At 48.9% G+C, this 23,773-nt stretch overlaps 1 protein-coding gene across 3 annotated transcripts in view; it reads right to left on the minus strand.

The window, feature by feature from the left end:
* Positions 1-1,242: 1,242 nt before the first annotated feature.
* The window catches only part of LPIN1 (lipin 1), a 70,698-nt gene continuing 48,167 nt past the window's right edge, over positions 1,243-23,773 (minus strand). For all 3 annotated transcript variants that reach the window (XM_069495151.1, XM_069495150.1, XM_069495152.1), the window contains 6 exons: positions 22,298-22,446; positions 21,806-21,892; positions 13,917-14,069; positions 8,632-8,746; positions 7,720-7,823; positions 1,243-4,671 (listed from right to left, as the gene is read on the minus strand). In XM_069495151.1, coding sequence (XP_069351252.1) covers positions 4,512-4,671; positions 7,720-7,823; positions 8,632-8,746; positions 13,917-14,069; positions 21,806-21,892; positions 22,298-22,446 — 768 coding nt within the window. In that variant the 3' untranslated portion in view covers positions 1,243-4,511. The remainder of the gene's footprint in view (positions 4,672-7,719; positions 7,824-8,631; positions 8,747-13,916; positions 14,070-21,805; positions 21,893-22,297; positions 22,447-23,773) is intronic.

Here is a 23,773-nt window from a genome sequence, read left to right on the forward strand (position 1 = left end):
AGGCTCCTTTTCAGGAGAGTGGCTGAGGCAACACGATCTTTCCAGGGGCTTCCCTCCTGCGGCAGGTCCTTGTGAGCTCTAAGGCCAGATGAAAGACACACGTGAGCTGCAGCCACACAAAAGAGGCTACCTGGGAGCGGGAGCGGGGGCTCCCCTCTATCACCTAAAACGTGCTCCTCAGACTCAAGCGTGCACCAGAATCCAGATTGCTGGGCCCCACGCCCAGTGCAACTCGGCAGGTCTAGGGGGAGGGCCCAGCAGCTGCAGGCTGTGAGGCGGACACTTCGAGAACCACAGACCCAAATGGTTTTCAGACCCGGACAAACAGCCACAGACTGCTCCCTCTTCCAAGCCAGTTAGTGGTGTTTGACCTCGGGCTGTGCCAACTGGAAGCACTTTGGTACCAAAACTGTCCCCCCTCTCCCCACAAGTCCAGTCCACAGCCTGGCTGGTCTCCAGGCCGGCACTACAGGGACGGGGCCTTTGGGCCTTTGTCAAAGCACAGACTCTTTTAAAGGCTGTGCTGCCAAACCCAAACCGACTGTGCCCCCAGGTGGCCATTTGGGCCTGTTGACTTCCAGGGTTAGCTTCTGTCTGCTCGGAGGCTGGTTTCTTTCAGGTACCAAGCCCCCCGCCTGGCTTGCAATAGAAGCGACACTGATCACCAGCTTTGATGCAGCAGGAGTTGAAAAGGGGTCAGAAACAGAAAGGCAGAAACCTAGTGGCATTTTAACCACCTTCTCTTGGATTAAGGCAGGGACGGGGCCCAGCGTGGCTCCCCCAGCTCTGAGGATGTGCAGAGGGAGGCGGAGAGGTGAGGGGCGGGTCTGCTCCGGGAGCAGCGGGCCAGCACGCAGCACTCCTGCTAGGATTTGGAAACTGGGATTCAGGCAGCTTGTTTGTAACCTTTTAAATGGGGCCTACTTAGCTTTCCTCCTCAGCAGTTCTCCTGCTCCCGGACTGTACTAGAGCCGTGTGCGGTACCTCTTCCTGGAAAGGGCACTTGGAGGCCCAAAGCTGATGGCCCATGGCCCCATCGTCAACGCTCCTTGGCCTCCAGTGCGAGAGTTGTGGGTGTCAGTGTTTGAAAACCAAACTACAAAGCATTTAAACATTCAGGTGATGACAGCCATGACACTGGGGACATCCAAGCTACCGAACTCACCTCCCCTGCACACGCGTGAGGGCTGCCCACAGAGCTACGACGGCACCTGGGAGTCGACAGGCCACAGACAGTCCAGACAAATTTTTATTTCACAGATTTAAAAAGCCTACACACTGAAGTCAGAGTTGGAACAAATCAGCAAAATGAAAGGGTTTGTTTTGTTTTTTTAAGATGCACAAGCATTAATTCTACAGACGCCCAGAGATGAACTGTTTGGATCTGGGCTTCATCAGGAACTCAAGTTGAGTATCTTGGGCAGCTATGTTTTAAGGATTGAGGGATCAATACTCTTCCATTTATTCCAGAAACACTTAGGCTGCGCGTGCCGGCAGTGTGCAAAATCAATAGGAATTATGACAGTTTTCAGCTTAGATGACTGAGCGAGCCAAGGACTTTGACTGATTTGGTCAAACTAAAAAATAAATCTGGGGTATACCACAGAGAAGAAGTCGAGGGTCAAAAAAATGAGGACAGCAGATGTGAGGCAAGAATCATTCAAACCCGATTCCTTCCGGGCCAGGCCCTGGGAGGCACCCCCTGGACAGCCTCTGATTGAGACCTCCCCGCTCCACAATCACCGCACCAGGGCAGGGAGGAGCCCGGCTCGCCCTCCTCTCTTTCTTCATCCTTCCCATCCCTTCCAAGTGCATAGAGAGGGGTGGCATTTTACCCACTGGAATCTAAAACATCAGAAAAGATGTTTTTTCAAAATAGTGAATGGTTTATAGCTGTAAGGATTTTTTTTTTTTTTTTGAGTAGAGAATATGCTCAATAACACACACTAGAAAATCAACAACTTGATAACTTATCAAAAACTATTTAAAATTCACATGCCTGATTTTCAGAGAAGTCTTTCATCGGTCTCGTTTATTACAATATTTTCTAGCTTTGCTTCCACTTTAACATAATGAAGCAGTACAGTGATTTTTATCATTGCACCAGCATATACAAATACAGATCAAACGTTGTGAATAAAATGTACTCAAAGTGGTGATCCAAACCTAAAATTGAAAAGGGAATTCTCTTTGAAGTTGTAATCATTTTTCGCCAATGTACCAGGTATATTATTTTTCTCTATGCCAAGAATATATATTTTTCTTTATCACATATGATGAATGTCTGATGACTTGTCACCATGGTGTGACTCATTTCCAAAGGGCAGCTGTGAAATATGCGGTCCAAATACAGCATTCTAGCAGGTGACCTCAGCATCACTGGGTGATGCTTGTGTACACACAGGTAAACCACTTCGCATAAGCACGAGTGCAGCCCACGTACAAATCTCATTTTCAGAAGCCAAAAGGCAGGTGTTCACATTACAGCCTTGCCAGGGCTCACCGGGAAGCTGACACAGATCTGAGAGTACGCCTTTCTGGGAGGCATGCCTCTGTGTCAGGGTGCAGTGATGTGGAAGTTTAAGATACATCAAAATTAGGGCTCCAAAACTGCACGTGCTCACACCTCCACCTGGAGAGCACACCGCAGAGGCTCGTCCCGATGAAAGACGAATTCCACGAAGGATGCGCCACCAACTCCCGCAGCCAGAGTTTCTCCCGGGTGCAAGGAAGAAACTGGGCGAACCTCTGCAGGCCCGTGAGCTTATACTTAGTTCACAAGAGCTAAAATTCACTCAAAAATACCCTCATGAAAGAAAGAATTAATGTAGCCTCTAATGATTCTAGTGAACAAGCCCAGAGAAGTTATTAATAGTTAAGGCAGGGCTATTTTTAATTATTTTTAATACCCCTGAAAGGGAATCTGCACATGCATGTCTGTGATTCTGTGCAAATCTGTGATCCACGACACGTATGTTTGCCTTTCTCTGTGTGCCCACAGGAACTGCTCAGCAAAGGCATTGCTGCCAACAGAGTCCACCAACTACAACGAAGGCAACAGCTCTGTGGATTTTCTTTCACAGAAAGAGTAAAATTTCATTCAACTGTTCTGTTTTTTGCCTCCTATGACTCTAACAATGAACTTTAAATAGGAAAGTGCTTCAATCATCGGAGTAAAACATTCTTTAAAAAAATAAGACGTCCAAAAGTAAAGCAAAACCTTTTTACCAAAATAATTCTTTCACTTTTCAAATTGTTTTCTCCACAAGCCAATTTAATAAGCAAGTAAAAGAATCATCCTCTATTGGCTTAAAGAAAGAGTGTCACTCAAATTATTGCTTTGTCACTCGCCCTTAATTTGAGTGGAAAAAGCTAAGGAAAATAAATTACCTATAAATGCCAAAGGAAGGTCAGTCTATGACATACACAGACTAAGGCTCTTTGGATAATCTAACATATAATCCTTTTAATATATTAGTGACAGTTGTGTAGAAAGAATATGACTAAAATGTTTATAACAGTAACCTACTCAGAGTAAAGCAATAAATAATATCTACAAAGAATATAATTTAACTTCTCGAAACTATTTTCTTAAAACCAACAAGTTTCTTTTGAGACCTCGCGATAAAAGTCGACATCATTGTCATTTGGCATAAGCTCGTTCAAGTCCCCACCATCAGCACCGCCTTGCTGGGTGAGAGGGAGCTGGCCGGGCGTTGAACTCATTCAAAATACTGCCTTAGTCATAGTCACTATCATCTTAATTTAAGGCATTGCAAAAGTTACCAAGAGCTAGATATAGCGCATTCTAAATAAAATGTCTGCCACAGATGCATTAAGGCATAAATATTCCAGCCTCGAGCCACAAAAAAATGGGGAAAATATGCCACTTACGTAGGCTACCTTTAGCCAAAGGAATTAAAGAAGAACTTATGACCTAAAAATGAGACTAGTCAGCAAATACTGCAAGGGAACATCACAAGGCCAAGGCCAAGGACCAAACCCAGTGAGGTCTGGATTCCCTTCGAAAACCTCGGATTCAAGTCACGTGGCCCTTCACGGCCCTCCCCGCTGGGTGCAGAAGCAGCTGGCGCAGACGTTGCTACAATGGAAATGTGGCCGTGCGCTCCCCCACTGATGCTGTCACCAGTGGGGACAGCCCTTCGGACCTTCTGCTTGGGCTTCGCGGGCCAGTGTCACACGTGAACCGCTAACTAATTGCTGGGGCAGGCCCGGAATGCAGCGCTACATCTGGCGTCACGCCACGAGCGAGGAACACCTTCCACACCACAACGCACCGGACCCTCGCCTAGGAAGTGCACCCTTCACAGTTCCCTTAGAAATGTCACTCCCCGGCTGGGGCAGGGGAGAGATGCGCCTCAACTCCTTCTGCTCTGGAGCAAATGACCGCACATGAGGCCCGAGCTGCAGCCGCGGCGCCCAGAACCTGTCCTTTAATGGGGACGCCGGCTCCGGCTCCGCACTGCTGTCGAGGGGCTGCTCGGGGCGCTTTATGTGGAGGCAGGATGAACGTCCGGGTTCTCAAAGGGCGGCAGTGGCTCTCTCCAAAAGGTGAAATTACTGAAAGTATCCGAACAGGGGAAGTCTGAAGAGTGGCTTCTTTTCAGCAGCGGGAAAACGTGGTCAACCACTTCACAGAGCCGCACGTACCTGGAAGGGAAACAGAGTCACTGCCACTGAACAGGGTGTGCCTAGCAGACGGGAGGAACCCCCCACCCCAAGGGGCAGACCACCTACCTAACGCGACTGAGGCAATTCTAGGTAATGTCTAATTCACTGATCAGAAATCAGAGCTGAGAATGAAGAGTATGCAAAGGAGGATCGGAGAGGGCTGCGTGGAAGGGGAAGGCGGGACTCGACGTCACTTGGAGGACAGGAAGGGGGCAGGGGACGGCAGCAGGAAGTCAGCACGGCCAAGGGACAGCCGCCTGCTGCAGGCGTCACATATGGGGCCTCGGGGAGGGGAGGAAGGGCAGACAGGGCACATCTCTGGGGCACCAGACAGAGACCACTTCACTGTACACTGAGAGACACTGGGCCCTGGGGTTAAGGAGACACAGACTTGGCCTTCAGCTCTGCCATTTAATAGCCGTGTGATCTTGGGCTAATGACTTAGCCTCTCCAAGCCACAATTTCCTCCACTGTAAAGGGAGCAAAATTAAAACTGTGCCACACTGCTAATATGAGAAGTAAATAAAATAATGCGCACAACAATAAAATAATGTATACAGAATACTCAATAAATGTATTTGACAACAAAATATTAACATGTCTTAGGAAAAAAAGTCCCGGTTGTAATAAGGGTCCAGAGACAGAGGATCTACTCCTGTCTCACTTGCTGTGCAAACTTGGGCAAGTGTGTTGCCCTCTCTGGGCTCAGGTCCTTCATCTTTATGGTGTGTGGAGTTGGACCAGAGCAGGGTTTCTCAATGCTCCCTACAACATTCTCTTACTCTATTATCTACACACTCCTGAGAATATGTTGCATCTTAGTTTCTGTGGCCTGTACTCCAAACAGTACGCTGCTCTATTGAATATGCATGTTCAGACCTCTGGGCACCTCCAAACGGAGACCCTGACACACACAGCTTTCTCTAGATTCCTCCCTGACCGTCACTGGGTCCCTCTCCAGTTCCAACCTGCTAAGAACTTAAAGGGGCTTTCAAAATCCAAACTCCAGGAATTAGCATGTTCTGAGGCATAAAATAACTTACTAAATAAGGATGAGTGTGTGTGTTTAAGAAAGGACCTCCAAAGGACTTATGAGAAACAGTGTGCTTGCACAAAACGAGAAAAATGTCTTTTAATATAAAACCAAGAATTATGTCTTTCCTGGGAATTAAAACAAACCAACCAATTTTTAAAATGCCTCCCGGCTTTAAGGCCGACTTACGTGCGGTTTGTGGCCGTGGCGGGAGGCAGCAAGCAGCTCCCTGCCAGGCCGCGGTGGGCGCTAGAACCAAACCCGCCCCCATGGGCCACCTGCTCAGCTCCCTCGGAGCAGCGCTCAGCACTGCCGCGCACAAACTCCAGGGACAAAGCTCTGAGCTTCTCCCCTGCGCGGCCCCTCCTCCATCTGAAGACATTTCAGAATGTCCTGGGTTCTAAGTGACAAACACCTACTGGGCTTAGAAATAGCTGGACCAAGTTCAGTGTCAGAGAAATGTGTGCTTCCCAGGGGAGAAGAGTTTCTCTCTCACGGGAACAAACCTATCCCCAGTCCAGGTGTAAGGTGACAATATTCTTTGGCAATATGTCAATGTGCTCCCAGGCAGAGCTCTGCCCTGTAACCCCAGGGTCTCAGCAAACACAGTGACCTCAGCGGCCTCTTAGGCAAACCCTCTTAGGTGCTGGAATCCCTCTTTCCACAGAAGTCATGGCAAGACCTGCCACTTTGCCACTTCTGGGCAGTGTCCCATTGGTTGAAAGTCCTTTTCGATCCTAAAAAGAAATCCACTAGATGCTCTTCAGACTAAGGACAGCCTTCCACGTGGGAACGCACTGCATGGAAATGAGGGAGGCGGGAGAACAACGAGGACATTGTCAGGGGCTGCCGTTGAGAACAAGGGAGGAGGCAGAAACTGCAAGGCAAGGGCCAAGGGGAAGAACTCGAGTCCTGCTGCTTCTCTGCCATCAGGACCTGGCCTGACACTGACTCACCTGCCACAGGATGGCGGGATGCTCACCGTCTCTCCCCACATACCTTGAGGACCACTTGGCCGCCGGCAGGGCTGTGGGGTGAGGAGGCTTGGGGGGCAGCCCCGGGCTCCTGTTAGCCACAGCTGCCCTGTTGATGCTGGTTTAGAATCTCACTGGCCTCATCTTGAAAGTGAAAATCTGCCCTGGAGGAACTTAGGTCTCTAATCTGTCTAAAACCACAGGAGGTGCCTGGAGGAGACCAACCCTTTAGGGACCCACTAGATCCAAACTCCCCCAGTCTCACTCCTCCAGCTAAATAGGATCCCGGCAGGCTCCCTGGGGCCACTCAGGCCAGAGACTCGTTCCAGGTCTGCACAGACCGGACCAGAAGAATTGCAGCCTCCGAAATGGACGAGGCGAGGAGACAATGGTCTGCCTGGGCTGACGTCGTCACCAGTGCCAACCCCCCAGCACGCGGAACGAGGAAGTGCTCTCCACGCTAGGAGGTTGGGACCCCAAAGAAAGACGTGATAAGGTCAAGAGTGGGTCTACAGCAACCCAGGATGCTCATGAAAAAGCAGTGATCCAGCGTAGCCCACTGACTCAGGAGCACTGGGCTCTGACCAAACATGAGGGGAATTCTTAAGAGTTACACAGCAACGTTTCTGGTAAGAAATACTCGGTCTGCGAAGAGATACATATTCCTCATCTTTAAATATAGCTTCACATGTTTCAATTTGGTTACATTTCTAATTCCCATTCTAGGCCTTCAAACGTCTAACTTGGCAACTCTAAACTACTAGTTTTCGAATTCATTCCATTCCATCCTGTAGCACATTCTAACCACTAGTTTAAATTTTAAACCCCCCGAGGGGATCTGATTGAATTCCAATTCTCTAAAAAGTACGTTTTGGACAAAAGACAAGAAGTTAAAATATATTTTTCCTTATAGGAATTAAAGATTAAAATATAAACAGCAAAGGACAAAAAAAAAAATGGTATTTGCAAACTGTAAAGCGCCATTTCAAGGTAAGCACGTCCCGTGTGCACGGTACTCACGATGAGATGTTGGTCTTAGCGTGTTCCTGCACTAGTTCTCCTTTAGGGTTGACGGTAAATATTCTATTCAAAGACACTCCTACTTGCTTGTATGAATACACATCCTGTATTTGGTAAAGACGATTTAAAGTTTTAGTTAGAAAAAAAGAGTTAATTGTAAAAACAAATACATGACATTTCTGACGTGATGTAATATTATCAAATTTTCATGAACCAGAGCTACACCTCAAAGTAGTACAGCAAAAGAGTATCCTTTGCTGGGAAACTATTTAATGAGCTTTCCTCTCTGGGCCTCAATTTGCTCATCTGTGCAGGGACTGAGTTAAGGAGTAGACAATCAATCATGTCCCCTGCAATTCTAACATTCCTTAAGGTTATTCTCTGATCCATTTTCCCATTTCATGAAAATCCGTCATGACTTTCAAAAGTAGGAGGATTTTCTGAGTGAGTAGTTAGTACCCAACTATATTCTCTGGGATACTGAACCTTCCAGTAAATTTGGGCAGTGCCTGCAAAATATCAAAGCATTTCTTCCACCATATGAGACGATACTGTACTCTTAAAACTTGAGAGGCTAAATTCGCTGCCGTGGTTAGGACTGGCTCCGTGGTTCCCTTGTGGTAGCAAGGATCCAATCCTATGAAGTGTTCTTGTTTTACTCACTGAACAAGTCATTTGGAATTTGGAGTTTCAACTCCCACATTTCAAGCTTCCACCCACTGGCCAACCCTCAAAGGACAACAGAGGCTACAAAGTAACTTTCAATCCCCTTGTCTTTAGCTGTGAGCAAGTGGCTATTTACCAGACTACTTCTCACAGGACAAGAGTCTGGCTTTCCATGCAGTTCTGGGCCAAGGCTTTCAGAAAAGGCAGCGATTTCACCAGTTCTTGTATTCCCAACCTACTACTTACAGCTGGTCGGTTTCCAAAAGCAGCGTAGAAGGGCTCTGTATTTGGGAAAAACAGGTTCTTGATGTCTGTCAAACACTGGACTTTAAACTTTTCCGGTTTCTTTTCAATCACTTCTCTGTTAAAATAAATAAATTATAGATTAGCACGATAAGCTTCGTTAGCATCAGACTATTTTTAACTGTCAAAGCTGCAGTGACAACAAGAACACCTTCATATCTTTAAAAGTTAAATACATCGAAGTCAGTTGAGCCCTCCCAGAAAAGCACTAGACACGAAGAGAATCTGCGCTTTCAGGTTTCCCCACAAAGAACGCACTAAGGACGAATCATTTCACCAGAGTTCTGCTAGTCCTCCACGGAGCAAAGAGGGAGCATCTCCAAACTCATTTTATGAGGTTAGCATAACCTCAAAAATAGAACCTAAAGAAGAAAAGCAGGAGCCAAGTGTGGGCCAATCTCATTTGTGAATATAAGTGCAAAAATTCTAAATATATACACATACGCAAACTGCAACAATGTGTAAAAGCTGGGTTTATTCCAGGAATGCAAGAGTAACTTCATATTTCAAATTAATTAATGTAAAATAACACAGTATTAGTTTAAAATAGAAAAAACATGATCATCTCAATAGATACAAAAAGGGCATTTGATACAATTTAACATCCAATCAGGACGAAAACTCTTAAACCAGGAATAGAAGTAAATACTCAAAAACCTAGAGTGAACATCCTATTAACAGTGAAACAACGGTGGTTTCTCTTATTGTTCCAATTCAATACTGCACTCGCTAGTCCAAGCCCATGTAATAATATAAGAAAAATATATAAAAGTTATAAGGATTAGAAAAAAGCATTAGGGGAGAAATGGTGATTATTCACAAAAAAACAACCATCCACATTAAAAAAAGAACCTGCAGATAAGTTACCAGGATTAAGAAGAGTAAGGTTAAATAGAATTTTATAATATCAAATGTCTAGGAATAAACCTAACAGAAGATGTGCCAGACCTTTATGGCTGAAATTATAAAACTTTATTGAAATATATTAGGGAAGACTTAGATAAATGAAGAAATAAAATATTCTTGAATTGGAAGATTTGATATTATCTTGAGATGTTAATTCTCCCTAAATTAATCTGCAAATTTAATCAAACTCACAACAGATTTTTGTATGTTTTTGTGGAACCTGATTCTAGCCAGGACACTTCTGATGGGAAGGCAAGGGGCCCCCGAAGCTCTGGTAGCTGAGCCACCACGGTGATGCTGGTCAATTTGTCTAGCCCTTTGCCCGGGAACAAAACAGACAGCCCAGAAATAGAACCACACACTTTATTTACGACATCATGATGTCTCAAAGCAGCAAGGAAAGGTCGGTCTTTTCAGTAAATGATGCTGGGACAAATAATGTCCATATAGGAAAAAAACAGAATTAACTTGGAGCCCGACTTCGCTCTACCTGAATACATCAATTCCTGGTAGATTACACAATAGACCTAAATGTGAATGGCAACAGCTTTAGATAAATACAGGAGACTGTCTTTATGCCCACAGGTCAGGGAAGACTTTGTTAAGGCACAAAAAGCACAAACTACAAAGGAAATGGTTCATTCAACTACATGAAACTAAATTTATGGTCATCGAAAGCTATCAACTTGGAAAAGACATTTACAGCACTCATAACAAAGGGTAAGTATACAGAATATACAACATGCTCTTCCAAATCAAGAAGAAAATGGGGGAAAAGACTTGAACAGGCAATTCACAGAAGACGAAGCCCAAATGGCCAATAAACATATGAAAAGAGACATTTCACACACACCGGACTAGCAAAAATGTGAAAGTCTGACAACATGTTGGCAAAAGAGTAGAGCAAATGAAACACTCACAAACTGCGGCTGGGGGCACAGACTGGTTCAACGACTGGAACACAGTTCGCAGTGGCCTGTTAATAATGAAGCTGAGTGTGTGCGTGGCCTATTGGCCCGGCAATTCCAGTCCTGAGGATGTACCTAAGAGCAACTGCTGCACATGTGCCCCAGACAACACACGCAGGAAGTGCTGCTTTTAACAGCAAAACGCTGTGTATGACTCAAGTATTCATTAACGGTAGAATGGGTAAATAAATTGTGGTAGAGTCATACAACCAGACACTATGCAGAAGCAAAGATGAGTGAATTACAGCCACACCCAACAATCTGGACAACGTTAAGAGTAAGCAGAAAAAGCAAGCCCCAGAAGAAAACAAGATCCCAGCTGCACAAAGTTCACAAGTGTGCACAGTTAAACATATGCAAACGTGTGTGATGATACTATTAAGAAAAGCAAGGAATGATTAACATGGAATTCAGGGACAGAGGTTACTCCTGGGGGTGGGGAGTGAGCACAGCAGGGACTTCAGATGTGACGGTGAGTCTGTCTGCTCTAACTGGGTGGCAGGCACCCTGGGGCTCACACTGCATTATCCTTTATACCCTGCATAGACTTTATCAATATTCTTCTGTACCCACTCAAAAGTGTCACTTAGATGATGATGATGATGATGATGATGATGGAGCAGCAAACTGAGAGTCAGACCCAAGGGTTGGTCCTGGCTCTGCGCTGCCTTCTGTGGGTTCCAGGGTCCTCATTAACACTAATTGAGGGTCTTGCATTCTACGTCTCAGTACCTCACGGACAGATACATGAATGACTGCATGGTATGTCTCACACTTCAATCCACTGGGGGAAACCACCCAAATTCCACTTCCAGCTTCAATCTTTCAATCAATCTCTCTCTCTCTCTCTCTCTCTCTCTGTCTGGAGGATGTCCACATGCATACTTACAGGGGTAAGTGGTGCACAGTAAGTAAGCACCTCCTTGGCCCGATGCCACCCACTTCCCTGAAGGTGCGAGACTCCTCGTTGGGTAGGGTGGGTACCTAGGGAGTAAGTAGTGGGGGCTGCTGAGAATTGCTGTGGTGACCTGTATACACTGTGCCTTGGCAAATCCTGTCTCTGAGGATCTGAATTTGCAAACAGTTACTAGCCACTCACCTCACCCTAGAGGTAATTTTACTCTACCAAACAAGTGTCATTTGTCCAATTTTCACAGCGGCTCCGAAACCCCAAAAAGAAAATGACAAAGTTACTTATAGAATAGTTTCTTCTTTCCCAGAGCTAGAGGCCAGTGTCTGTTGTTGCCTAACTCACTCCAGAAGCCCAACTCCGCGCAGTAACCCAGAGGCAAGGGAATTGGCAAAGGCTGTGTCCAACCTCACCCACCAGCTCGACTCGCCAGCGAGACACCCCCAGCAGACTGGAGCCGGACTTATTAAGAATGCACATTGTACTAAGAGAGGGTTTATGAAAACGGTCTGAGTAGCTCTGTCTCCACAGCCAGACAGGGTAGGTAATGAGACAATCACATGACTCAACTCCAATTTCTACCTTAACAGGAGCAGCTAGCTCCTGAACCAAGAGTAGGTGTGTGAAACAGATCCTCTCAACTCCTTTCAGACCTACTTCCTAGAATCATAGCATTGTGGAGCTGAAAAGGACCCTTGAGATCATCTGATCCAACCTCCTCGTTTGGCACTTGAGGACGGAGCCTCAGAGAGGAGGGGCACTGACTCTCTCATCACGAGCAGCCTCGTTAGCCGCCAAGCAGCACCAGAGCTCACGGCGCCTGCTCCCACTTCAGAGCACTCCCTGCCCTCCCATGCTGAGAGCTTATTTTTGCCGAGTGTGCGACATGCACACCCACCCACTACATCCCTTTCCCTTCATTTTAATTTAAACCGAGGCAGCATAGCCAGACCTGCACCCAGGGAAAGTCTTGCTAAGGAAGGTCATCTGTGCTCACGGCACGCTTAGCCATTAATTCTAGAAATCTGCAGGGCCACCCACACATGAATGGCTGTGGAAAGGGCCAGGCTGGTGGCTACACGCCACAGAAGCACCTCCATCTCCCAAGAGGACATACAAATTAAGGGCATTGGTTTTTTTTAAAAAAAATTCCTCATAGGGAAAAAGTAATATACCTTGGACAATGATCTTTAAATAAGGAAATGAAAAGGATCACTTTAAACTTATTTTTAGTGGTAGGATGTCAGAGTAATAATGTCAACTTTTTACTTAGCCTAGCAAGGCCTTAGTACCTAGCATATGCTACTGGGTAGCCTACTGCAAACTGTCAGCATGGCTTACAGACACAATTCATTAAACTATCAGGATTTCTACTTGATCTAGGGTGCCATGATTGCTCTTGGGACTTGACATATACTAGGTTTTGCCTGAATTTTCTCCCTAGAATGTGTAAGTTTCAATTCAAGATCTTTTAGTACAGGCAAAAAAGTACTGCTCACACAAAACAGAGCTGTGATGGAAAAGGTATCTACAGAGCTAAAGAGAAACACTCAAGAATGAGCATGGCATTTGGGGTTCCTCTAGGCTTTTCCACTGCTTGCATGGTTAGCAAGCAGCTAATCTGGTCCTCAAATGCAGGCAAAATGACGCCGCAGCCTCTCCTCCGGTCTCAAAGACCAAGCATGGGATAGTTACCATCAGCATTTAGCAGGGACAAGCGTCCTGTTTGACCACAAGAAATCACGCTTTGAGAGAAATCTGGGAAACTGCCCTGGGCCGCAAACTCCAAAAGTCCGGAGTTTGCCTTCCCCGATTCCATGGGGCCAGAGTCAGTCTGGCTTAGGCTTAGCTGCCTTAAATACAGCCCAGACGGTGAAGGGAGGACAGTGACCAGAAACTGGCCAGTGGGCTGTGAGAGGACCCTTAAAATACACAGTATTTCTAGAACGCTGAGAGAGAGAACCACAAGCGTGACAGAGTCTGAGGCCAGGTGGACGGTGGAGGTTGGCAGAGGGGCCACTTAGCAGATTAGGCTCCCCAGCGAGATGAGATGCAAGCTGCTTCTGCAAGGGCCACTGAGGCTCAGCCAGGCCACCCAGGGAGAGGGGGAGCAGAAGAGCCACCCCAAAACAGGGGAACAGCATGCACAAAGGCTCCAAGTAGAGAACACCACCTGGGTGGTGGGACTGATTCGTAGGAACCGGGAAGAGACAGGACTGGAGATAGGGAGGGGCAGGGCTTGGCGAGCCCTGAAGTGTCCCCAGTGAATCTGGACTTTGTCCCCAGGGCACAGAAGCCAGTAGAGGTCCTGCCAGGGGTAACAGGTGAGGCCTGCACCTTGGAATGATTTTTCTGGTGCCTGCTACAGAGCGTGGGTGATGGGTGGAGATGGCTAGTGAGGTGGCCTGTGGCCAGGACAGCAGCCTGAGTGGCTGGCGCGGTACCTGTGCAGGGCGGAGAACAGGCTGCTGGGGCTGAGCAGCAGTGGGCCCTGCGGCAGCACCGTGCCCCGCTCGTTGACCCAGTGCAGGTAGCCCCGCGTCATGTCCGCCATGCCGATGGCACGGGCAGAGCAGTAGAGAAACTTGTAGCCGTTTCTGGAAGAGAAACAAAACATTCACAGTTAGTGGCATCACAAGACAGAAGCGTTTTGCATTCGCAAACCTCGACCCCCATCTGTGTCGTGCAGAACGCACCGTTGCAAGTTCCTCCCCACGTGAAAGTCCACAGGCCACAAAATTTGATTTGCAATTGAAACCAGCCCAAGTGCATTTCACTGTGGTTCACAAGGCGTTTCCACATTCTCCACTTTAATCCCTCACGAGGACATGGTTGGGGGGTGCTTTCCCCCAGTTTTGCTGCTATAGAAACTGAGGTTGAGGAAGCATCAAACCAGCCAATCCCGTCCCTGCTCCCAGCTAGGGCCACCGACCCTGTGACAGGTCCATGGCTGCCTGCAATTCATACCCTCGCCCCAGCGCTGAGCCCATGCTCCCCTCAAACTCGCTCACTCACCCCCCATCAAATCCCTTCCTCTCTTCTGGATAATTCCCATCAGCACATAAATATGCTATATCCTCGCTCATCTCATCCTATAAACAAACCAAACAAAAACAACCACAAACAGTCTCAGTCTCTCTCCAGCTAAGATCCCCTTCTCTGGTACCCTTTGCAGGACAGTTCCTCCACAGAGCTGTGCACGGGCACTGGCCCCACCACTTCACCCACTTCCTCCCCACCCACTCCAAGCAGGCTCCCAGTCCCCTCCGTCCCTGTCCCTGTGAAGATCACCTAGATGCCCATCTGGCCAAATCCTGGCACCACCTCTCAATCCTTGCAGGAGAAGACTTCCCAGTGGCATCGGACTCTGGGCTCATTCTCCCTCCAGAGTACTTTCGTCACTCAGCGCCCAGGACCCACAGTCTCCAGGCTGGCTCCTCCTCGCGGCCATTCCCGGACAGATGCATTGTTGCCATGGCCACTTCTGTCTGCTCCACCCACCCTCAAAACACACAAGCACCCTGGGGTCTCGACTCTCATTTCTTCTCACCACCCCTACTCCCCAGGCTGTCCCACACTACTGCCCTGTCCACACCGCTGTGGCCTCTTGGCCTCCATGGTGGCAACAGCCTTGAATCGTCTCCCTGCTTCTATCACATCTCCACATGGTACCCTGAGAAAACAAAATTCAATCTGCTCACACTCAAACCTCCCCCGAAGGTTTGCCATCTCTTGCAGATGTAATCCACACCCCCTTTGCCACGGGCCTGCAAGGCCAAGAAGACCTGGCCCCTGCCTCCCTCTGCCACCCCACCTGCCAGGGCTGTCCAACCGCTCATTCCCGGCAGCATCCCTGCACCCCTCCACGCTCGCTCCTGCGCCGGCACTTGCCTGTGCTGTTCCTCCCGCTGGAACACGTTCCCCTCGTCTCCTGGGCCCGCTCGCTTACCTCACCTAGGTCTCTGCTCAAAGCCCACCTCCCCAGAGGGCCCTTCCTGTGACCCCACCCATGTCACGAAACACCCACCCTCACTCCTCACCCCGGGCACCAGCCCCCAGCTCGGCCTTCTTTCTCCTCACGGCATTTATCACCGATACCGTGTTACCGTCCTTGTGTCCGTGTCACTTGTTCATCCATAAGCCCCTCGAGAACAGGACGTCTGCTGCACTCCTTGCTATGACCCGGTGCCAAAACAGTGCTGGGCATACAGTGGACACTTCGTGACTATCTGCTGAATGAGCAAGTAAACTACCCACTTCTTAGCCGACTTACTGTTCTACCATGAATATTTTACGGTGGCCAAAGGACTTGTCTCTAGAATTGCTTAATAATACGGTCTTTAAAACCAAGAAACAGGAAAGTTTTAAGAAAAAAGGCATCTAGAAATATCAGCTTGTTTGATACAAGAATCCACCTTTGTATTTTAGCTGTCTAATTAATGCAATCTTTTAAAAAAACTCTATTTCTATGTATAGCTCTTCACATCAAAGTCCCAAATGCTACCACCTGCAGGGGTCTGGGATGCTAAATTTACTCGAACCTTGATTTTCAGATACATTTCGTAGCTTGATCATGACACTGAGCTGCTGTCAGCATGTGAGCATTCTGCTGCAAGGGCTGTTACTAAACTTAGCCGGAAAACCAGCTCGAGGATGTCCCAACCGGGGAAATGCTTGTTGGTGGCAGCAGGAATTACTCTTCCACAGCCTTCCCTCCCGCCTTCGATGAAAGCTGTCTGAAATGCCAACAAGTGTCCCACCAAATGCTCAGGCGGCTCCAAGTCTCGATGGTGCCCTTGTAGGTGACACCCCTCACTCAGAAGGGCAACCAGTGGCAGGACACGCCCTCCAGGCCAAGTCACTACTCAGTCTGTAGGTTCCCGCCATCGTCCTTTCGGTGCACGCTCGCTGAGCACGCCTGTGCAGGCCGTGGGCTGGGCGGGGGGTGCCCATGGGCACGGCATGGCCCTGCCCTGCAGGGGCAGACAGTACTGTGGGAAAAGCCAACAATCCCCAAGCAGGACAGGTGACAGCGCAGGGGCGGGACTAGAGTAGGAAGGGCAGGTGAACAGAGGGGCGATCCACACGCGGGGATGGCCCTGTTCCTACGATATTCTCGGCAACAGCGGCAGGGCTCTGGGGACACAGCAGCGCAAAACAGGCCCAGGCTCGGTGCACAGTTTTCTCCTCCCCTGTGTCCCAGTCTCGACGTCTCTCTTAAAACACTGACCCAGAGAGATTTAAATCGTTTGCAAAGATGGCCTTTGGGAGCATTTTGCGGGATAAGCTTCTCGACTGGAGTTTCTCAACACCGACATCTTAGACCAGACAAACGTTTGTTGGGGAAAGAGGTCCCCACGACGCCACATCGTAGGAGATTCAGCAGCGTCCCTGCCTCCACGCGCTAAGCGCCAGCAGCATGCCCCAGTCACGACAGAACTGTCCCCAGACTACCATATGCTCCACGGGGGCAAAACCACCCTCCGTTGAGAGCCACTGTTGTAGAGAAAAGGGGTTCTGTGGTCCCACTTGCAAGTCCTAGAGGAGAGATGATCACAGGCCACCTTAAGGAGGGAAGACTCTGTGCCAAACTCAGGTCTCAGCCTGGCCTCCAAGGGCCTCTACAACCGGCTCCTGCCCACTTTCCTCTTTCGTTTGTTCCCTGCCCCACCCTCGGCACCGGAGCCTCCCCGCTCCGTGAACTCACCACACACCTGCCCATCTCCGGCCTCTCCTCTCCTTCCAAACCCAACTCATCCACTAAGACCTCGCTCAAGAGCCACTGTCTCACGGAAACCTCTGATACCTCTGGCCAACCCAAATTAATTTCTCCTTCACTCATGTCCTACAAAATCAGCATCTTGGTTCACACCTGTAATCCCAGCACTTTCCAGGACCGAGGCACGAGGATCACTAGAGGCTGGGAGTTTCAAGACCAACCTGAACAACACAGTAAGACCCTAGATCTAAAAAAAAATAAAAGAAGTAGCCAGCCATGGCAACATGCGCATATAGTCCCAGCTACTCGGGAGGCTGAGGTGGAAGGATCACTTGAGCCCAGGAGCTTGAGGATGCAGTGAGTTATGATGACACCACTGCACTCCAGCCTGGGTGACAGAGCGAGACCTTGTCTCTAAAAAAAAAAAAAATCAGCAATCAGCACCTCTCTTACTGGACCTACCCTCACCCCTCACTGGCTTCTCACAGGGAGCTCTGAACATCTCCCCCCACAGGACCACAAGCCCCTACTCCACATCCCCGACAGCACCTGGGACAGCTCCTGGTGCGGCAGGGGTGCACCCACAGAGCGCGGCGAATCCCTCGGTGTCCCGACTGGGTTTGGCTTGAGAGGCAGCGCCCCACTGCGTACACGCACACTGGTGCAGTGCAGCCACGCACCCTCGCAGCAAAGCACTTCCGGGTGGGCAATCGCCTAAGGGATCACCTAGTCTAATTTCCTCATTTGGGAGAAAAGGAAACCAAAGCTCAGCGTCAGAACGTCCTTGGTCCAAGAGCCTAGGGTGGGAGAATGGCTGCCGCTTCCGGAAGCTCGGTCCCAACTCCCAATCAGGCCAGTCGTTCACACGTCACCCTATCTCTTCCTGGCAGAGAGCGACGACTGACTGCAATAAACTAAGAAGAGCTGACGTGAAAGAAAGAACTGCTGTGGGCAGGAGAAGAGAAAAGGATGCTCACGGGTCTGCGAATGATGATTTCTCACCCCAGGACGCTGTCTCAAGATGACATGGAGAAACTAATTTATCTGTGAAAACACAGTAAGTATACTCATTCTTTCTAAGTAATGAAGACACTGATTTCTGGTTACATGAATACAAAAATTACATGAAATAAGGTAAGAATTCGAGTAATTATTGTCCAAATTTAGGTTCTAAAAGACCCATTAGCTCAATGATCTAGATATTTTAGCAAACAGTCCTGCCTTACTTTCCTTCTACTTACTGCATATATTTGAATATGAAGGAGTTTCATGTATCTTCCGTTTGTATTTACCATAGTTCTTTGTAATCAATAATCAAGCAAGCTTTATACCTTCTCCATGAACAAGCTGCCAATTGGCCTTACAGATAATTTCTTATGGGCTGACCATACTCAAACAGGTAGTTAAATTCAGCAAAAAATAAACACAAGTGTCCTTACTTCCTGTTGTTTCCAGGCAAGTGGCTAACTGCCAGACTGATTTCTTCATTAGACAAATACTGCAGGGCACGAAAGGTAAGTGGTTCCCAAATTCAAGGTTAACAACAGCGTCAGGAAAGAATAATGAGTCCAAAAATCCTGAATTCAATGGCATCTCTTTCCTGGCACTCTAGTGTGCTAAACACGTCTCTCTGTGTTTCTCTGGGTAATAACAACACAGCTTCAAAAGAATAACCTGGACTCGTTAGAACAGGGGTCACGCACCCTTGCTAATTCTCAGCCCGGGGCTTCCCCAAGACCCTCCAGCGAGGTGGCTTGTGAGAGTTTCCAGGACAGGAGTTTACTTGAACCAACTGTCAGCCACAAAAGCCTGTCCAACCTGGTCCTCCACGATGGGGATGGAGGCCAACGGGCCATCCGGGGCCCTTGGGTGTCCACACAGAGCCCGGCAAGTCCAGGGAGGGGGAGGAGCTGAGAGCTGACCGGGTCACAGATCCCGGCCTGGGGAGGCTTCCTGAGCTGGGCAACAAAGGCCAAACACATGCCAATCAGAGGCAAAGGCAGATCAAGCAGAGGCCATCGTGTGAGCAAAGGCAGGAAGAAGGGAATGAGCACGGCGCGGGCAAGTGGTCGGCTGGATTAGAGCAGGAAGGCCTGGGAAGCAGCAGCGGAAAATAAGGAGCCACCCAGAGGCTGGAACCGAAATTGCCAGGCTTCGAAAGCCACACACAGGAACCAGCACTCCGTGCTCTCACGAAGTGCGGAAGTGCCGAGTGGGGAGGCCCCAGGGCCATGGCCAAGCTGCGCTGGAGACAGCACTGTAGCAGCCCTGGCCATCCCTGTCAGGCACACTGGCCTGACTGGGTGCCACTGCCGACACGTGTCAATGAGCACACAAATGTCATGTCTCCAGATCACGTTCTGTCCCCACCTCCCAACCACAATGATAATACAAAAAGAATTCTGTCATAGTCTCAGATCCTAACTGACAGGTTTCACTCATTCTAGACCTGTCAATCAAAGAAAAGAATGATCAGGTGCTCTTTGGTAAGCTATGCAACTGTGTTTTTCAAGAAAATCTCTCTTCTGGGAAAATCCAAGAGAGACACAAATCAAGACCAAAAAAATAAAAATGAAAAAATAAAAAGCGACTGTGCTTTCTAAATGTTACAGTAAGGACAGAAATAGATTTATGTTCCAAAAACCAAAGGAATCAGGCTGTGAACTACTCAATATCTGACCCATGAGGGTTCCTTTCCTTCAACTAAAAATAGATGCAATTTTCAGTGTCATGCAAGTCAGGGCAGCTCATGAGTAGATTAATCCTTCTAAATGCAAGGTCTGCCCGTGGCGCGGCTTCGGGGAAGGGGTGTGCACGTACACCGCCTACAGCAGCGCAGATTGGGAGAACCTTTTTAGAGGGCAACTCGGTAATATTGATCAAATCTTTAATGTGTTCGTCCTTTGACTCGGCAATTCTTCTTCTGGGAATCGACTTTACGGCAGCACTTCCCTAAGTGTGTGTGTTTCATTATTTATTTATGTGTAGTTATATATTATAAATATTCTGTGTAAATGCTTATTGCACCACTGCTGGAAACAGCGAAAAAAATTGGGAACTGCCTACAGGTGCATCAGTAGAGGACTAGTTAAATAAAGTACGGTACATCCACAGAACAGAATCCTGTGCAGGAGCTGAAAAGAATATGGTAATCCTGCATGTAATAAAACAGACATGATATCAAATTAAATAATCTGAGTACATGTCAGACGGAAGGGTATGTACACAGATTTTTTAAGTGCAGCAAGACAGACTCAAACTGTTTGTGGAATTTCTGCTGCAAGGGATGGATCGGCTTCGGGCTGGGCACTAAGAGGTGCTCAGCGAATGCAGGATGGAGGGATGGATGGAGGGAGGGAGGGATGGATGGATGGATGGAGGGATGGATGGAGGGATGGATGGAGGGATGGAGGGATGGATAGAGGGATGGATGGAGGGAGGGATGGATGGAGGGATGGAGGGAGGGAGGGAGGGATGGATGGATGGAGGGAGGGATGGATGGATGGAGGGAGGGAGGGAGGGATGGAGGGAGGGAGGGATGAATGAGGACAGGGAAGTGTACTTCATTCATCTGTGTTCACAGAGTTCCAGAAATAGCCCTGGCTGGTTGCCCATTTCCTATCATCACCAAGGCGGCCAGAGGGGAACACATCGGCTGGGAATCGCAGGCCTTGGTTTCCACCCTGATGTTCACCGAGCGTGTGACTTCATCACCGCCCTCGCCCACGGGAAGACAGGGCTGTCCTGATTCAGACAGAGCCACCTTCCAGCTCCCACCGGCTGGAGAACACTGAGGGAGCAGTTTCACACGTACGGAGACTCCAGCCCACGGGAAGCTGGAGAAAGTGTGACTAAGTGGGTCAGAGACTTGGTCCCGGCAACGAGTACGGGGGTGTTTGGTGGGGAGGCTGCCTGTGGAGAATCCCTGCAGGGTTCGGAACTCCAGACGCAGACTAGGACTACGGGGATTTGGACAAATAACTCTAACTCTCCGAGTTAATTTCAGTCGTCCAAACACAGAAATGATGTTACACGCCTTTCAGAATCACCATAAGATTTAAGTGACAGAATACCTGTGCCTGACACAGGAAGGCAGTTTGAGAACCCCTCTCCCAGCCGACGTCGCCCCATGGCGGTGGCCCCATGGGGGCGCTGCTCTGTTCTGGTCGCTCAGGGGAAACACTCCCGAGACCAGGTGGACAAGACGTGCGCTGCCGGCTTGGCTCAGGAGACCTGAACGGCAGCCAAAGCTTGCTCGGAATCTGCAAGTTTTCAGCCTACAGGAAATGGCTTGGCATATATAAGCCTGCCGCTTCCTCATCTGGTTATTTCTGACATTCCTCAGTATGAACTGAACCTCAGTCCCGCCTCTAACACCGCCACCTTCTGCTGCCTCTGAGCAATTTCTCATTCACCTACATTTCCTTCCTCGTTTCTTGGTACCGAATTCGGTCTGAAGTTGCCGGGATTCACGGCGCACAGCGGAGTCCCCACCGCCACCCCCACAGCCCCTCCCTGTTCCACGTGCAGCCCACTCCGCTCTGCAGGTCACCCAGTGCCCTGGCAGGAAAGACTCTGCGTGCACAGAGACGGGAACACACACTCTGTACTTACTGGCTCACTTTATGGTACAGCTTAGCAATGCCCTGGTGGGTCCAATCCTTCCCAAGGGTGGGCAAAATGTGGCCGAGTGTATCTGATCTAAACCAAGATAAAAAAGAAAATAAAAATCCCGTTCAGGTTCATTGCACCATTCAAGCCTCACACAAATGCGAACGAGCCCCATGACTTGCTTTCTTGATAGAAACTCCAGGCCCACGTGAGCACGTGAGGGCGCTCAGGGAGGGCCATGCTCATCCACCTCCAGTCTGATCAAGCGCTGAGGCCGTGCCTTGTGAAATCAGAGTGCAAAGGCCACTCGGAAGAGGCAGAGTGGAAGCACCCACCAGAGCAGCAGTCCAGGAGATGGTACCCAGGAAACAACTACAGCCTGAACACAGCTCTCAAATTCAAGGAACTGAAACTCCAGAGGCGGCTCCAACTGCACTAGAAGTTGAACTGCACAAGCCCCACGAAGCTCCCACGGCCCCGATCAGCTGCACCTACCTGGTGATGGTTCCGTCGATATCAGAAATGATGACCTTATCGTCCCAGTTCCACAAATAGATGGTGCCTTCGCAGCGGCAGGTGCCTTGGTACTGTGTAGTGACGCTGAAAACCACGTCGTTGGGGCCATTCTTCAACTTCAAGCTTTTCTGAAAAACATGAACCACTTGTCTGCTTGGGGGGAAGGCCCAGATTGAGGGTGTTTGGCTTCTGTTCCGTAAGAAGCAGGATTCGGCTTTGAGAAACGAACCATGACCCTGGGCCACTGTACGATCTTTCTTTCCCCTTCCTTGTTCTAGCTCTTCCCGGGGCTGGACGGGCAACCCTACACTGCGGTCCTCAGGCCCACTGTACCGCCGTGCGCCCGCCTCCTACAGAGGGCTCCCCTGCCAAGCGCAGCGCCAACTCCAGCCAGTCCTTGCGGATGAGAATCACCGGACGGGGTTAAATGAGAGGCCGTCAGGCTCGGCACAAAAACTCGCCATTTCGGAATAGGACGGACTTACCACTCCATGACTAAACAGGAAGGGCCGTAATTTGGGGACACAAATTTAGGCCACGTGTGAAAATGTTTCCCTAAATATCCCTGTTTCAATGATTATTAGACTGACACAAATTGGAAAAAAGAAGTCTCAGGCATCAGTCATGCTTCAAATCCAGAAGAATATAGTGTAAGGGCCAAGGAAATTGCACCAAGTTCAGAAAGCAAATTTACCTTTTGGCAGTTCTGGGCCTCTCTGCCAGGCCCCTCTGATGTGGGCCAGCTCGCTGCACAGACCGCAGACTGCTGACTCCAGGGTCCCCCTATGTCACTGGCAGGAGCCGTGTGTCACACCGACTCCCGGGGTGCAGGGTCCCACACGTGGCCTAAGTGGGTGTCTGGGTCTGTTCCTTACCTTTTCCCATTAAGCACCATCACAACGAAGTCAGACTCCTCACTAACTCTTAGAACACATGCAAAAGACTTTATTCACAAAAAAAAAACAACAAAAAAAACAGGTATTTGCTCACTGGTGGTGGAAAATAGTTTAACATGAAAGAAGGGGCTTTTGATTCAAACTGGTCCTACACGTGCACACAAGGGCACTGTAACCAGATGATGCTCCTTGCTACCTGAAATTCTCTAAATTCTATCACAACTGCTTGATTTCCACCAATTTAAAGAGATGCATTTGTGTTAACAAACATTCCTCTTAAAGCGAAATCCCCCTTGAGAGATTTTAGAGTCTATGGGTCATCGATAGCTCAGAATCAATGAGATAGTCAGGCTGCCTCCTCCCCACACTCGAGAACAAGAGCCTCCGGGGCTGGGTTAGAACAAGGGGAAGACGGGAGAGGAAATGCTACTGAGGTGCCCGCCAGGCAGGGTGCTGGAGTCAGCTGGAAACACGGGGCAGGCTGCAGGGCAGCGGGCACGCTGGGAGGAAAGTGCTGGGAACACCCGGCCACAACGCGCACCCCTGCGGCTCTGCAGGA

Source organism: Eulemur rufifrons, chromosome 19 (genome assembly GCF_041146395.1).
Source record: "Eulemur rufifrons isolate Redbay chromosome 19, OSU_ERuf_1, whole genome shotgun sequence".
Lineage (NCBI taxonomy): Eukaryota > Metazoa > Chordata > Mammalia > Primates > Lemuridae > Eulemur > Eulemur rufifrons.